Consider the following 17867-nt stretch of genomic DNA (forward strand, 5'->3'; position numbering starts at 1 on the left):
CGGCATGTGGGATCTTCCCAGACCGGGGCACGAACCCGTGTCCCCTGCATCGGCAGGTGGACTCCCGATCACTGCGCCACCAGGGAAGCCCTAAGATTTTGTTTTTAATGTTTAGGAATGAAGTATTTAAAATTATCATACTTTATAAATTACTGTAGAAATGACAATTAATAAATTGTAAATTGTCCACAAAATTTACTGAAGTAAAGTTTCAACAGACAACTTACTATATCCCAAACTTTACCTAAGTGAATTTAAAATATTCATTTAAAAATAGTTCAGTATCTCTTCTGTAAACATTATTCTACAGTTAAAGGGATCCTGTAATCGATAAGGTTGGGAAACACTGACTACTGATGTGAAATCTTCCTCTGTGAGATTTTACATATATGTTAACATATAAACAATTGGAGAAGTCCTGAAGAAGATGGGAGGAAAAAAACCTGTTCAGCTTTTTTTTTTTTTTTTTTTTTGACGTAGCATTCTCCAGATGGATCGTGGAGTGAGTTTATTTTGCGAAACCTCTATTATTAATATCTCACAGAATCATTACTTTTTGGAACAATATACATGAAATGCTTTAGACCAAAGATAAACATAGCCCTTATATTTAGGATAGATTCCTAGGAGCATTTGACTTAAAATAGCTGAATCTAAAGACAACTGGTAATGAGGAAGCAACATTGAGAAATTGAACGGTATTCAGCTACATATTGTTAAATTCTTTTCTACCGTGGAATGGAGGTCCAGGCTTACTTAATTTAAGTAAAGAGCTACAGGCATCACTTTAAATGTCATTGTTCTTTCCATCTCAGTCACACTAGTTTTAGTATTAGGAAGAAAATTCCAGTTGACATTAAATATTTCCATTGGGATTTTAATATATATTTTAAGGACTGTCACTACTCACTCTTATTCTTTTTAGTCAGTTGGTTTTATTTATTTATTAAAAACATACTGTGTTCAGAAATTATACTGGTACTATATGGAATTAGAGAAGGTGCTATTTTAAAGAGCTTACTCATCTCTACACATGGGTGGGAGCAGGATAGCAGGCTGGGACACAGATATTTTCATAAAGATCCAAATAATTACTAATTGGCTCTTTTTAAAAATAAAGTCTGGATTACTTTGAAATCAAATCAGAGGTTGAGTGTTAAATGAATGCTATTTAAAAATGTAAAACAATGACAATTTAAAAATAATTATCTATTTATTATAAATATTAAATGTATTTACTATCTGTATGTGTTCCCCCCAAATTAAATAGGTAACCAACTCACATTTTTAAAAACCAGGGGGACACAATTTTATAGTTATTTGGCAAAAAGTTATATTTGTTTTTCAATTTATTTTTGCTAAGTTTTTCTTTATAGGTGTAATTAAAACTCTAATAAATGTGTATTTACTTTTATTTTTATTTGCTCTGTATTTTGTAAAATTACTTTAAAAACTTTAACAGTGAAAGGGAATGTACTGTATTAGTAAGGATATGTCCTTGACCCTACCATTAAATATAGCAGAGACACTAGGACAGTTCAAGACCAATTTAGCAGTCATTGCCCATACAATGCCTCTGCCTTCCTTACGATTTGAGGACCTGCAAGAAAAATCATAATATTGATTCAACCCTTCCAGTATCAAGGCTGCTACTTAAAGCTTGGGAATTCCTGACCCACGTATAAATAATTGCAAAGCATCCTCCCTCCACAATTGCACCTCATGGCAAAACATTGACATGTCTGGTCTTAGGGTCAGTGCAGGACTGATTGTCAATCATGTTTTCAAGATCCATAGCAAAAGGATTTTAGGGAAGTTTCTGCATCCTATTTGTGGAGGTACAGAATGTTTTGAGATGGGAGGGTCTGGCCATAGAATAATGCAGTAAAACTTGGGCTTGTGCATGGGGGTTCTTGCAGCGAGCAAGTCAGAAGCCAGAGCTTCTTTTATGGCAGAAATTGTACCCTACTAGATAAGTGTGATGATATTATTAATTATCTTTCCCTTCTTAAGTCTTTAATACTCAGGAGATTTTTCTTCCAGAAGTGCCTATAGAACTGCTTTCATAGAAACTATCCTGTCTAATGTGAAATGCATGTTTGGTAAACCAATCATTATCTGTAGCATGCCTTCTTCACTGTATCAAGAGAAGAGGACTTGAAAAAGATAATAGCATTATCAGCAAAGTTCTGTCATCTATGATACAAAAATAGCCTTATAGTATGAGCATCCTATAGCCTATATAGTATGTTCAATAAGATGTATTAATATTTACATATAAATGTATGTCTCTCTTAATTACGTGGTGAAAATTGGTTATTAGAATTTTGAAGCATATTGCTTAAGAAAACGAATACTACATGTATTCATTGTAGGATTCTGCTGTATTTGGAGGACTCACACCTCAAATTGATTATAATCACTCACAATTGTTTTGCTCAAACACAGTTCATGGTTCTGTAGTACCTGCTCATTCAGAGACTTTTACCAACTTGTCTATCAGGGTTTTAACTCCCAGAATTACCATTTTCTCACCTACTTTTCAAATACATTGTGTTGCCTCAACATCAGTGCAGGGCTTTCCTGGTGGCGCAGTGGTTTTGAATCCACCTGCCAATGCAGGGGACACAGGTTCGAGCCCTGGTTCGGGAAGATCCCACATGCCGTGGAGCAATTAAGCCTGTGTGCCACAACTACTGAACCCATGTGCCACAACTACTGAAGCCTGCACACCTAGAGGCCGTGCTCCGCAACAAGAGAAGCCACCGCAGTGAGAAGCCTGCGCACCGCAACGAAGAGTAGCCCCCCTGCTCGCCACAACCAGAGAAAGCCCGCACGCAGCAATGAAGACCCAATGCAGCCAAAAACTAAAAAAAAAAATCAGTGCATTTTACCACCTTACCCACTACGTCCCCATCCCCAAACATCCACATTTTAAAATTTTACTATCCTTCATGGAGGGCTTAGATCAAATATCACCTAGTAACTGAGATTATTCTTTATCTTTTATGATTCCCTAACTTCTTTGTACCTCTGCTTCTATGATTCTACTTTGTAGTATGTATAGTTACTCATAAACATATTTTTTCCTCCTAATCAGACTGTAAGCTCCTGAAAGGCAGCGTGCATGAACACATTTTTGTATTCCCCTAGCAACCAGCACATTTTCTTGCACGTAGCAGGCACTCAATAAACTGACTGTTGAATCAAAATGAATTTAATTGAATTACATCTTCCTCACTGTGTGTTGATTTTGTTTTGAATTCATGTCTTCTCTGTCTTTGAACCATTTTAATATACATTAAAATAATTTTATAATACTGAAATATCAGTTTCACTTGTACTACTTTGAAGTTTTTTTTTTTCTAACCAGTATCCTGTGAGCATGGTCATACTTCACATCACCTTTACACTTTCAAAAATCTCATCTCTGTCCCCATTTGTAAATGCCTAACCAATATTCAACATTCAAACTGTGTTTACGTTTAACTGAATCCACAGAATTGAATGTTCTGCTGTGCATTAAAATGGCCCTCCTATACATCAGATATACTTATATGTACAAAGTAACTCTTAGTTGATTGCTATCAGATTGTTTCCTTTTCTTTATTTTATGTAATAAAGCGTATAACTATCATAGAATTGCTTATAACCTGTTTCTCATTTGTATCTTTGGCCCTTTAACCATTGGGTTCTTTCCTGTTTAGCGCTTATCCCCAAAGAACCCTATGTAATGGTTAAAAATTAAGATGGTGTACAAAATCTAGTTACAAGGGTGGAAGGCTTTACCCAGCTGAATTAGTGGCAAGTTTATGATTAAATTTCATTTTTACCTCTTTTCTTTTGATAATTAGGTTTCCTTTAAAGGCTCAAAAATTTTTCCTATATGAAGAGACAAAAATAAGGTATTGCTAAATACCCTGTTGATAAATTCTTGGTCAGTTGACCTCCCTGAACAAACATGCCTTGAACACATGTAATATAATTCCTAAAATAGAGTTTTGCATTTTGAACTTGAGCCAGCTATCTTGGAATGCTGATTCATGTGTGCCAGAATTCTTATTTCAACAGTGGGATAAACCATTTGACCAAAACTACAAAGTGTATACATTGTATCATGTAAACAGAGAAATATAACAACCCATAAAGAAGTCTTCATGGACTCTGACAAATATTTTAGTGTATTTTAGCAAGAGAATACTACTTTTCCACATTGTCCACATTTAAAAGTGAAAATTTCATAGCTTTAATACGTATGGTTTTCTGAAATAAAGGAACAGTGAAATTGATAAACGTAACTTTAAAATCCAAGTTAGTAATTTCTCTAAATTGGAATGATAATTGGGGAAAAATTGAGATGTTTTTACCATAATAATTTTGAATCTTTTATCCAAATATTTATTTCAGATTGTATCTGCTGTACAGTATTGTCATCAGAAGTGCATTGTTCACCGTGATCTTAAGGTAAGTGATTGGTTTTATAACAAAAATTTCTTAATTATTAACAGATATGTGATAATATTAGAGCTGTCTTTTTGATTGCCTAACTGTGCCAGGCACTGTACAAGGAAATTAGTTTTTATTTAATTCTCGCAGCAACTTTTTATAAAAGGTAGTATTTTCTTTCTTTTTTTTTAAAATTGAAGTATAGTTGTATACTATAGTAACAGTATTATGTTAGTTTCAGGTATACAGTGAAGTGATTCAGTTATATATATATTTTTCAGATTATTTTCCATTATAGGTTATTACAAGGTATTGAATATAGTTCCCTGTGCCATACAGTAAATCCTTATTGCTTATCTATTTTATGTAAAGTAGTATGTATCTATTAATCCCATACTCCTAATTTATTCCTCCCCTGCTTCCTTTCCCCTTTGGTAACCATAAGTTTGTTTTCTATGTCTGTGAGTCTGTTTCTGTTTTGCATATAGATTCATTTGTATTATTTTTTAGATTCCATGTATAAATGATATTATATAATATTTGTCTTTTTCTTTCTGACTTCACTTAGTATGATATTCTCTAGTCCATCCATGTTGCTGTAAATGGCATTATTTCATTCTTTTTTATGGATGAGTAATATTCCATTGTGTGTATATACATACACACACACACCACATCTTCTTAAGCCAGTCATCTGTTGATAGGCACATGGTTTGTTTCTGTGTCCTGGCTATTGTAAATAGTGCTGTTATGAACATTGGGGTGCATGTATCTTTTTGAATTGAGTTTTTGTCTTTTCCAGATATATGCCCAGGAGTGGGATTGTTGGATCATATGGTAGCTCTATTTTTAGTTTTTTAAGGAATCTCCATATTCTTCTCCACAGTGGCTGCACCAACTTACATTCCCACCAACGGTGCACAAGGGTTCCCTTTTCTCCACACCCTTTCCAGCATTTAGTATTTGTAGACTTTTTGATGATAGCCATTCTGACCCATGTGAGGTGATACCTCATTGTGGTTTTGATTTGCATTTCTCTAATAATTAGTGATGCTGGACATCTTTTCATGTGCCTCTTGGCCATCTGTATGTCTTCTTTGGAGAGATAACTGTTTAGGTCTTCTGCCCATTTTTTTGTTTGTTTTGTTTTGATATTGAGTTGTATGAGCTGTTTGTGTATTTTGAATATTAACCTCTTGTTGGTCACATCATTTGCAAGCATTTTCTCCTATTCCTTTGGTTGTCTTTTCATTTTGTTGATGGTTTCCTTTGCTGCGCAAAAACTTTATAAAATTTGATTAGGTGCCATTTGTTTATTTTTGCTTTTATTTCTTTTGCCTTGAGGAGTGAACTTAACCAGGAGGTGAAAGACCTATACGCTGAAAACTATAAAACATTGATAAAGGAAATTGAAGATGATTCAAAGCAATGGAAAGATATCCCATGCTCTTGGATTGGAAGAATTAATATTGTTAAAATGGCCACACTACCCAAAGCAATCTACAAATTTCATGTAATCCCTATCGAAATACCCATGACATTTTTCACAGAACTAGAACAAATAATCCTAAAATTTATATGGAACCACAAAAGTCCTAGAATTGCCAAAGCAATCCTGAGGATAAAGAACAAAGCTGGAGGCATAACCCTCCCAGACTTCAGACAGTACTACAAAGCTACAGTAATCAGAACAGTATTGGTGTAAAAACAGACAGATCAGTGGAACAGAATAGAGAGCCCAGGGAATTCCCTGGTGGTCCAGTGGTTAGGACTCGGCACCTTCACTGCCAAGGGCCTGGATTCGATCCCTGGCTGGGGAACTAAGATCCCACAAGCTGCGTGCACGGCCAAAAAAAAAAAAAGAATAGAGAGCCCAGAAATAAACCCACATGTCTTCGATCAGTTAATCTATGACAAAGACAGAGGAGGCAAGAATATACAGTGGAGAAAAGACAGTCTCTTTAGCAAATGGTGTTGGGAAAGCTTGACAGCTGCATGTAAATCAATGAAATTAGACCACTCCCTCACACCCTCACAAAAATAAACTCAAAATGGTTTAAAGACCTAAATATAAGGCATAAAACTCTTAGAAGAGAACATAGGCAAAACATGCTCTGACATAAATCATAGGAATGTCTTTTTTTTTTTTTTTTAATACATAATAATTTGTACCTGTCTTTTTTTTTTTTTTAATACATTTATTTATTTATTTATTTTTGGCTACATTGGGTCTTCGTTGCTGCATGCAGGCTTTCTTTAGTTGCATCGAGCGGGGCTACTCTTCGTTGTGGTGCGTGGGCTTCTCACTGCAGTGGCTTCTCCTGTTGTGGAGCACAGGCTCTAGGCGTGTGGCCTTCAGTAATTGTGGCTTGCGGGCTCAGCAGATGTGGCACGCGGGCTCTAGAGCGCAGGCTCAGTAGTTGTGGTGCACGGGCTTAGTTGCTCTGCGGCATGTGAGATCATCCCAGACTAGGGCTCAAACCCATGTCCCGTGCATTGGCAAGTGGATTCTTAACCACTGCGCCGCCAGGGAAGCCCAGGAATGTTTTCTTAAAAGGCAGTATTTTCACTGAGGAAATGAAGAAAATGTGGATGAGAAGTTATCTAGCATTAAAGACTAGAGGATTTGATTCCATTAATTACCTTCTTTTAATAACATAAATGAGGAACTTTGTCCCTAATTACAAATGCCTGAGGCCCCATTCCATCAGAAGCAGGGTCAGGGCACAAATCCAGATTTGTCTGATGTAAGAGCCAGTGCTTATCCTCACATTAAAGTTCAAAGAAATAAGGAAAGTTTTAAATGTTTTTATGAATATTGAGTGCATATGATTAGTATAAACTAGCGTACTTTGGAATAAGAAATGTGTGATAGTCAGGAAATGTTTGTGGCAGTGAACATGGGAGCCATGTTTCATTTCATGGGGAAATGAAATCAGATGTCTGTTTAGGTGTTTTGCCTATTTTTTAATCTGGTTGGGTTTTTTTTGTTATTGAGTTACATGAGTTCCTTACATATTTTGAATATTAACCCCTTATCAGATATGTGGTCTGCAAATATTTTCTCCCATTCTATAGGTTGTCTTTTCATTTTGTTGATGGTTTCCTTTGCTGTACACAAACTTTTTAGTTTGATGTAGTCTTACTAGTTTAATTTTGCTTTGGTTGCCTGAGCTTTTGATGTCTAATCCAAAAAGTTAATAATACTGTATTGAATACTGGAAGTTTGCTAAGAGGGATTTCAGGTGTTCCCATCACACTTATCAAAAAAAAGGTAACTGTGAGGAAGTATGTAGCTTGACTTAAGTAATCATTTCACTGTTTGTATGTATATCAAATTATCATGTGTTATACCTTAAATATACATAATTTTTATTTAAAAGAATAAAATAATTGAAAAAAAGAAAGAAATGGTTGGGGCCAAATGGATTTTTTTTTTTTGAATGAAGTTAGAAAATTCCTTGTCTAAGAAAGTTGTTTTTTTTTTTCCTTTTTCTCTATTTTTCCAAAGTTAACTTGCATATTCCATACCTAGGAGTTGTTTTTTTTTTTTTTCCAACTTCTTTTCCCATTGCCTCTGTCAATTACTAGCACTAGTTTCTGTTATATTTGAATACATTGTCCTAAATAATTGTTGAAAGTCTCATCCTGTATTTTGGCTCCATTGTTCTGAGCTTACAGATTTTCTCCTGCTCCAAATATTTCTATTTCTGTTTCCTCCCTCAGCTATTTTAAGGGAAATCACTGCTTCAAAGAAAGAGAAAGAAGAGGGCTATTTATTTCCCTGCCTGTGTGTTTGACTCCTAGTTTGTCATCTCATTTCTTATATGGAAAATATCTGCAAAAAATCATGTTCATTACCCAGGAGTTTCCTGTATGCTCTTGGGAGGAAACCTCAAAACCCTCTCCAGCTCTCCTCTTCTGAGGCAGCCTTGGGTACTTTTCTATCCATCCAGACATCTTTAGAGAGACCAGGAAAAGTCTAGCTTGCTCCAAGACAGCCTCAGAAATCGACAGTGACCAGGCCCTTACATCAGAACATCAAAGTAACCTGGTTTTGTCGCACAGTCCATAATGTTAAGATCTAATATAAATCTCCCAAATCTGTGTGCTGTTATAATATTTACGTAATAAGTGATACCACATTTTTTGCATATTTTTGGGTGTTAGATGTGTATTTTCTGAAACAAGATGAAAACAAATATCCCAAGGTAGTATTCCTTAAAAAAGGAAAAGAAGGAATTAGGTGAGGGAAGAGCTATATGATGGGCAAAGTTCCTGGGTCTGCTGACTGTTGGACCCTCCAGTGGTATACACTATAGAGAACTCTGATTTTCATTTTAGTCAAATTTTACTCCTTTTTGTAACCTGATAAAACATATCTACAAACTAAGCTATAACTTCATTAGTCTGTCAGTTGTAACAGAGTTTGAAACAAAACATGTGCAAAAGCAAATCCTTTATTGAATTGCTTGCATTTATGAAAGGTACATTTAAATTTTGTCATTGAATGATTCTGATTTAGGAAGATTTTAGAAAACCGGTATTTTAAAACATGGGAGAAATCACTTCTTTCTACCATAATAAACCCCTAGAAGAGAATCTAGTTTTAGAAAAGCAAAAGGAGGCTTAAAACAGATAAGATCTAATGGAGGCTGTGTTGTGTTTTCTTTTACTGAGAAAAGAACGTTGTTGAGGATGCATTTTGCAAGAAAGGACAAGGAATGAATTTAGTAGTCATAGAACCCCTGACTGGCAGTTAGTTTAAATATATGCTTGAGGCTTGCATTAACCAGTGATACTCTATTAAAACAGCATATTTGGGTAAATTTGTTGGTTTAAGCCCAAGATGGATTAGTGTTATGTTGACTTACATTCTTTAGAATAGGTCATATTAAGGTTCAATTCCAGGATGTTTCTTACCATGAGGAAAAAAATTAGGTTTAAAATGACCTATGGAAGAAAATGGTTTTTAAATAACCTTTCTTAAACAGTTACATATATGCATATAAATGGAGCCTTCCTATCTAGTGTTAAAATTCAGTCTTATATAAATGTAATTCTGAGAAGTTACACATTGAAGTACTCTACTGGGCTTCTCAATTTGATGTTACACTTAAAAATGAGAGGCAAGAAATAGATGTTTGAGATCTGAAACAATTATAATGAACGTTTTATTTTATGTAGGCTCTTTACATTGTCCTTTTTATTATTTTCCTCTTAGGCTGAAAACCTTCTCCTTGATGCTGATATGAATATTAAAATTGCTGACTTTGGTTTTAGTAATGAATTTACAGTCGGGAGCAAGTTGGACACATTTTGTGGAAGCCCGCCTTATGCTGCTCCTGAGCTTTTCCAAGGGAAGAAGTACGACGGGCCTGAAGTGGACGTGTGGAGTCTCGGCGTCATTCTCTACACGTTAGTCAGTGGCTCCTTGCCTTTTGATGGCCAGAATTTAAAGGTATCAGCTAAATTTGATATTAATGTTCTATCCCCAAGCACAGTGATTTCATAAGCCAGTGATATGTGCTTTCTTTTGCTTTGTAAGGAACTGCGGGAGCGAGTCTTACGAGGGAAGTACCGTATTCCCTTCTATATGTCCACCGACTGTGAAAACCTCCTGAAGAAATTATTAGTGCTGAATCCAATCAAGAGAGGCAGCTTGGAAGTAAGTAATTTTTTCCACTCCATATTTAAAGTCTAACAATTAAAATATTCAAGGAACTACAGAGCATTATTTCAATAATTTTTCCCCACGTTTTTTAAGGAAAATTGCCACATCATCTCATTTGTCTTTTATTTAGAGCTAGAGAAAGTCACATGATGCTTTCACTACTTAAAGGTTGTGCAGTAGGTTTGGCTAAAGACTCTTATTTCCTGCAGTGAAGTCTTAAATTAAAACAACATCAAAATAGGGATAAAATTGCCTTAGTTGAAGAAGAAGGAAAACCTAGTCTCTGTCACAAATTGCTTGGTCCAATATAGAAACCTTGTATTTAGTAAGTACGGATATTTCAAGGATAAAAGAAGATAATGTAATTTGAATCCAGTGAATACTTCATGGCTGTATCTGATAGTAAAAAATTTGATAGAACCCTCTCAACATCAGTACAGAAAATTTGCAAATATTTAAGTAGAACATATTGGAAACAGGTATTTCATTTCTTACCACACTGTTGTGTTGCCTACATACATTCCGCATATGTGAGGTTATTTATAATAACAGACGCTGTTAAAAAAGTACTAAGTATGTTACAGCCAGTGACATCAGAGGTTCGTATAACCAAAATGTCTAATCTCTTTTCCTTGTGACACTGCAGTCAGAACAACTTATTAAGCATTTTGCCCATCTGTTTTTAAGAATATTTTAGCCTGTACTAAGATAATTTCAGAGATTCAGCATGTATTGTTCACTAGTATTTTTTGTCTTCATTTATTTGCCTTAATAGATAGGGTAGAAAATTCAGAGAATTAACCTCATTTAAACTGTACTTTTTTAGTGTAGCAATGGGGGCCTTCTGGCATGGACTCCATGCTGGTTAGGAGGCAGCCTTATGGTGAGCTATCCCTGTGTACAGAGCTCTCAGGTTAGTTTGGGCTTTGTAATTGTATTACCACAGTACTTTTCACTAAAAGATACAATATGTTGTTTCGATGGAAGTTAAGGGATGGTGACTTCCATTGGGAAATTATTTTAAATGTTTTATATCAGTAAATCAATTATCAGATATTTTTTACTGAATTGTTTGTTTAAATGTGATTAGTTACTTCCTATGATTTTTGTGGTCTGTTTTCTTTGGGGGTCGAAGGATATGTTGTAATGTTTTAAAAGAGAAATCTGTGCAGTAAAAAAGCCCACTTTCATATTACCGCTCTTCTAAACTTACTTTCAACCATTATAATGGAAAATTGTGTGAAATAGTTAAAATTGTTGACACTCATACAAGTTCTAAAATTTTATAGGAACATAAGTCTCTTTTGATCCTGCTTTATGACCCATTTTTATCACTGGAGCCAAGTTTACTTGAATGTCACTTAACAAAATGTCCAGAGTTGAGGCATCAGCTCAGCTAATGAGAGGAACAAAAAGACCATAAAGAACAAAAATTATTTGGGGGGAGTAGATTTTACAAATCTCTATGGACGATTGATAAGATATACTTCGTGTCTTAACTATGATTAATTTACCGTGGCCAAATATTTAAGTCTTTCATCCTTAGCATTAAAATATGAAGGATTAAAGTATTAGAATTCTCCGACTTGAATGTAAAAGCAAGTTATTATTATGAAAACATTTGCTCATCAGAAACTCAACTTGATGTTATTTGAATATAGTCTGGAACTTCCTGTTCCACCTTGTCAAAATTAAGTTTTCCAGCCACGGAACCATGAGTCTACATTGGAAATATTATCATAATATTGCAGATATCACCATACAAAGGCTGGTCTGCTTCACAATTCCCAGAAATGATTTTCCAGAGAAACCTGACACCATTGGAAAAAAAAAAAAAGATTTATTTATACCAAATCTTAAGAAACTCCCCTTGAAATAACAATGATGTCGAAAATTATATTAGTCTTCACTTTTATTTTCATACCTACTTTATTATCAACTTTACAACCAAAAAATCCATGAAGTATAAAAAGCAGCTATTTTCAAAACACCAGTCTTCAGTGTGTAAACATAAATTTTTCTTCAGTAATAATGTTTTCATGTCATGTTGCATTCTATTTTTTAAACTTAAACGTTTTTAGTATGTACTCTTTGCTTTATCATGAGAGTGACTGCCTTCCCTGTCAATAGCTATGTTGTTCTCCTTGGATTATGTATCAAAGTTTAACTATTCTCTGCTTGTTCTACATGTGAGTTGTTCTCATTGTTTTTGCTAAAAATAATGTGATGTACTTTTTCCCTTTGGGACGTATGCTTAGATAAATTCTCCAGACAGTAATTACTCGGTCAAAGGGTATAAACAGTCTGCTAGGTCCTGTGTATCATTGCCAAAAACCTAAGGCATTTGAAGGTACATATTCTGCACAGCTTGTTTCAGTATTGGATAAAAATAATTTCTAGTATTTGATGCCTTTATGGTAGTAATACAGTTTGTCATAATTGCTTTAATTTGTATTTCTTTCATTAGAGATGATGCTCAATATTTTTAATGAATAGGTTAAGTGTCCTTCTTCATATGTAAGCTCTCTGTGTCCCTAAACTGCTTGTCTAAAGGAGTCTGGTTAATCAGTTTTATAGACTTGTATCAGCTTTGTACATTTTGATATGAAATATTTCCCTGTTAATTCTCATATTTTAAGAAATGGAACTTGATGTATTTTTTCGGTGTTGGTTGAGTATCATGAGTTATTGATGAAACTCTAGTCTTCACTATATAATTTGCTAATATTGAAGTTTGATTTAAAGAATCTTTATTTTAAATAATTTCACATTCTACTTGCTTGACCCATAGTTGCTTCTAGATCTAAACAGTTAATATAATTCTTTCAGGTTGTATATATGAGTGCTGTCACCTCTTCCTAATTGTACTCATAATGGGGGGGACAGTATCACACATGATTTTCAAAGGATTTGTGTTTTATGTTGTATGCTGGGGTTTTTCCTATTTATTTGAATATTGGCGTGTCTGGATTTTTTTTAGAAAGATACTGAAATTTTTTCCTGCTATCCGCTCTTTGTATATTCTTTCATTTTTCCAGTCCTTAAGTAAGATGAACTGTGTTACCTTTCAAAATAATAACAAAATTTGAGCCTAAAGCAAAGTTCCTCATTATTGCCCTTTCTCCGTCACCTTTGGTCCTCCTCAAAAGTATTTATTTTTACTTTTAACACCTTTTTCAGCTGCTGCTAAGATAAATCTTTAAAATCTTGCTTGTGTCTGCCCAGTTCAAGTGACAGTAAAGCAAAAAACAATAATAATAATAACCATTTTTCTAATGAAAATTTCTAAGTACAAATTCAGAAGCATATGGTATACTTTACAAACGTTGAAACCATTTAAGAAAAATTATTTTCATCTGGGCAGCCTAAAGTCCATAATTTTTTAGTGTGGACCTATGTGTAGGGTGTATATTTCCATTGGTAATTTGTTTAACTCTTTAGAATTCATCTGAATCAATTATTTTGTTAGAACTTCTCAGCAAGTAGTCATTTCTGTTCAGTGACAGTGACGGCTAGGGTAAACTTGCTTCAAGTTTGGAATCTTGTTGGACCTCTTGTTTCTCATGTTGAGATATCTCAAATGAAATCTGAAATGGACTAGTTTGTTCAACTGGTCTAGTGCAGTGTGTTGGCCAGTGGTTTACACTGTGCCTGAAACCACCGGGAATAGGGTTGCATGAACTCCGCGGTCACCAGCACCACCATTTCCTGGGGACACTTACTTCCCCCTTGGCTTTGAATGTTAACTCTGCGATTCCCATGGAGGAATTTTGTGTGGGCGTGAGGTTCACACACTGAAGACAGGTACTTCCACATGCTCTTCTCTTTCCTCTATCCCTATTTTGTTGCTCTCTGTGCCTTACTCCTCTAAAAGACCTTCAGATTTAGAACTAGTGGAGTTAATTCTGCTACTTGTTCCCTTAAGCAGATCTTCTTGCTTCCTACTGTTACCTCCCATTCCTTTTACTGAAGGAAATTTTTCCTCAGATTATTTTTATTTTGCTTTGAAACACAACAGTTTTTAAGGAGACAAACTTTGCTAAGTGAACTCGGCGACCCCCAGAGATCAGAACAGTTAAGACGGGAAAGCGAAACTGTGTTCTTTCTCTCATCACTGCCCAGCGGCCTTTTCTTTTCACTGTGATTTTCCACCTTCCCTGCATCAGCCCGGCCTCAAATCTGATTTTGTGTGAAGACTAGCAGAGTCAGTGCTCCTTCTGTGTTCCTCAGATTGTTCCTTTCCTAGTGCTGTTTCTAAAATGCTGCTTATCTTCCTCATTAATAAAATGTAGCATTTCTCCATTACCTATCAGATCAAGTTTAAATTCATCATCTGAGGATACTCACTTTATCTCCTATTCTTTCAGTGCATGTTACCTCTGTTCCAAGTCAAAGGAGAGGATGCCTCACTGTTCCCCCCTCACATCTGCCTTCACTTGTTCACCAGTCCAGATATTACCTATATTTGGAGAATGAGTTCACCTCCTAACTTCTTGGGATTCCTTCCCTGAAAACTCCAGCCCACGCTGCAAGTTACTCTTTTTCGTCTTTATTAATACTCACTGCTAATAGCACAATCCTGAACAGTTAATTCTATTGTGTATTCAAATATTTTCAGGTTTTATGAGTAAATCTTATTTCCCCAGATAAAAGACAAATTACCTCAGGGTTTAGTCCACATATATATTTTTCCTTGATGTGGACAGATAATAATGGTTGTGAAATGAGCACCAAATACACACCATTTAATTGAGAAACATCAGAAAATTTGGATTATCTTAATTTTGATTTTAATATTTTGTCTTCCACTATCAAATCTGTTATTGCTCTTGTATTTTTTACTTAAGGATACTGTATTCCTCCCGGCACCTGTGTTAAAATCCTTAGACCCCTCTTGGATTTCATCCTTTCCCTCATTCTCAAAACGAATTTTGTCATCAGGTGCTATAGATTGTGCCTCTACAGGTTTTCTCTCTTCTGTTTCATCCTGTCCAGTTCAGTTCTCTGTTCTCTATCTCCTGGGCATTTTAGTGACTTCCTAAGCTGTCTTCTTGTTGTTAATCTCTTCTCTACATTTAATTTTAGTCAAGGCTTCTGTCCAGGCTTATTTTAAAACACTGCCCTGTTCAAAAACAACAAACAAGGATTTGTGCTGAGAAAGATAGTACAAGGCACAGTCTTTATCCTCAAGGACTTTAAATATAGTGAAGGAGCTGTGATAAAAGGTAGAATGTGATAACAGTCACAATAGAAAATATACAGAGTTCCATGGGAACACAGAGGAAAGACAGATGAGTAACACAGACAAGAGGTTTTATTCCTTCAGTCTACAAATATGCATTGAGCATTTAAGTGCTGGGTATGTTTAGGTGCTTGATATGCAATACTGAGCAAATCAGATGCAGGTCATTCTTTGTTTGGGTTTATGGTCTAATAGCAGAGATAATTAACAGGTAAACACAAAATATTTACATGATGACAGGTTGCATAATTGTACGCCAAGATCAGAGTACCATGAAAGACAGTGATAGAAGGACCCCAGATTTTGTGTGGACATTGTAAGACAGATAAAAAGGAACTTAGGTGGAAAAAATAGGGGGAAACATTCCAGGCAAAGATCCTTATCTTCTACTCCACTGAGAAAACAGAAACCGGTAGTCATGAACTCTTCATTTCCTGCCACCATACTCTTAACGGTACTGTCTGAACCCCACCCACCTCCTTAGTTCCCTGTTGCAGTGGAGAGGTGTCTTCTCTTGTCCAAGACTTACCCATTCATTCCTGTGCTGGATTTAGCACGTGTGATGTGCCTTCTCAGTACCTTACTCCTTCAGTAAAGCTTTCTCTTCTGTACCATCCTAACCTCCTCTGCTAACTCCTTTCCCTCAGCCTTTATCCATACCTAAAGAGCCGCTAGTTTTTTAAAAAAGGCATCCTTCAACCTCACAGTCCCCATCCAGTATTCTTTCTTGCTCCCCCCTTTCTGGCCAGACTTTTTAAAAAGTACCTCCACCGGCAGTCACCAGTTTCTCATCTGTCCATTTGCCTCTGTGCGTTGCCTTCTGATTCCCATCTCCACCACTCGGGGAAGCCACCCTCAGTAAACTCACCTGTCTTTGTCGTAAACACAACAGATTACGTTTTTAGTTATCACCTTATTTCACAGGACACAACTGCCTCCTCTTTGAAGAACTCTCGCCTTGCCTTGCATGTCACTCTGTGCAGTTGTTTCCTCCCCCCATTTACTTTTTTTTTTTTTTTTTTTTTTTTTTTTGGGCCTCTCACTGTTGTGGCCTCTCCCTTTGCGGAGCACAGGCCCCTGACGCGCAGGCTCAGCGGCCATGGCTCACGGGCCCAGCCGCTCCGCGGCATGTGAGATCTTCCCAGACCGGGGCACGAACCCATGTCCCCTGCATCGGCAGGCGGACTCTCAACCACTGTGCCACCAGGGAAGCCCCCCCCCATTTACTTTTGGGGTTACTTTTCTTTCCAGCCCTTACATGCTGGTAATGCTGGCATTCTTTAAGGCTCTAGTCTTCATTCTCACTCGATTCGCTCTTCTAGAGAATCTCACCACTCTGTCATCATCTGCTGGCTGCTTTCTAAATCTCCATCCCTAGCCCAGATTTCTCCTGGGCTTCAGAATAAAGTAAGTGTTGACAGGACGTGTATGTTTGGATATGCCAAAGCACCTCACACTCAGTTTGTCTAAACCTGAACTCCATCTTTCCCAGTCCTTTTGACTTCTCTTCCCGAGTTCGGTGTCTCAGTAAATGGTACCAGCCTCTACTCAGTTCTCTAAACCAGAAGCTTCATCATCGCCTTCATTTTTCCTGAGCTCTTTCGTCTCTCCCCTCACTTCCAATCACAGAGTTTTGTTGATTTTTACCAGCCTAATACTGAAAATGTCTTTTTCCCATTGCCACTGCCTGTCCTTAGAGCGGGCTGGTATCTTCTCCCTCCTAGATTCCAGCTAAAGCCTCTTAGTGGATTTCTGAGTCTCCAGTGTTGAATGACTCTCCACACACTGGCCGGAGAGACTTTGCAAAATCACACTCTTCAAAGGTATCCTTTATCCAATTGAAAGGAACCTTCATGGTTTGGTCCCTATTAATTTTCCACCCTGGTCTTGCTCCAGCACCCACCCCATGTAGTCATACTGACGTGCCGTCCCCCACATGCCCTGCTCTTGTTTGCCTGGATCGCTCGCAGGCTTTTGCCTCTCTTCCAATTCCTCCTTGCAGGATAACCTCTTACTTACTCCTCCAGCATCTAACCTCCACTTACTTGGGATTCTACTCTTTATAAATCTCATTCCATTGGTTACTATTTTCAAACTCTTAATATTGTGCTCTTACAGGGAGATCAGTTGAGTGCTTTGTGACCACCTAGAGGGGTGGGATAGAGAGGGTGGGATGGAGATGCAAGAGGGAGGGGATATGGGGATATTTGTTTACTATGTATAGCTGATTCACTTTGTTATACAGCAGAAACTAACACAACATTGTAAAGCAATTATACTCCAATAAAGATGTTAAAAAATATATATTGTGCTTTTAAATTTGAGAACATCACTAAGGACTTAACTTCAGCTCATTTGAAAAACCAGAAGTATTTATGTCTAGCTTATGTTTGTTAGTTTTCTTGTTTGCCCACTCATTCATCATCATAATAACAAACATTCAGAGAGCTGCCACGAAAATGTAGTGTGTTGATAAAAGGACAGTTAGATCCCTTTGTTTGTACT

At 36.4% G+C, this 17867-nt stretch overlaps 1 protein-coding gene across 9 annotated transcripts in view; it reads left to right on the forward strand.

Annotated features, from left to right (window-relative positions):
- Positions 1-17867, forward strand: part of MARK1 (microtubule affinity regulating kinase 1) — a 164758-nt gene that overhangs the window by 121413 nt on the left and 25478 nt on the right. For 7 of the 9 annotated variants that reach the window (XR_008617023.1, XM_024130567.3, XM_024130571.3 and 4 more), the window contains exons 7-9: positions 4408-4464; positions 9671-9907; positions 9995-10114. Coding sequence is in view for 8 of the 9 variants with exons in the window: in XM_024130567.3 (XP_023986335.1) it covers positions 4408-4464; positions 9671-9907; positions 9995-10114 (414 nt within the window). In the remaining variant the exon portion in view is untranslated. Of the gene's footprint in view, positions 1-2571; positions 2976-4407; positions 4465-5790; positions 5923-9670; positions 9908-9994; positions 10115-17867 lie in introns of those variants that run through there. The other 2 variants (XM_055084027.1, XM_055084028.1) reach the window with 2 other exon arrangements.

This window comes from Physeter macrocephalus, chromosome 4, assembly GCF_002837175.3.
Source record: "Physeter macrocephalus isolate SW-GA chromosome 4, ASM283717v5, whole genome shotgun sequence".
Lineage (NCBI taxonomy): Eukaryota > Metazoa > Chordata > Mammalia > Artiodactyla > Physeteridae > Physeter > Physeter macrocephalus.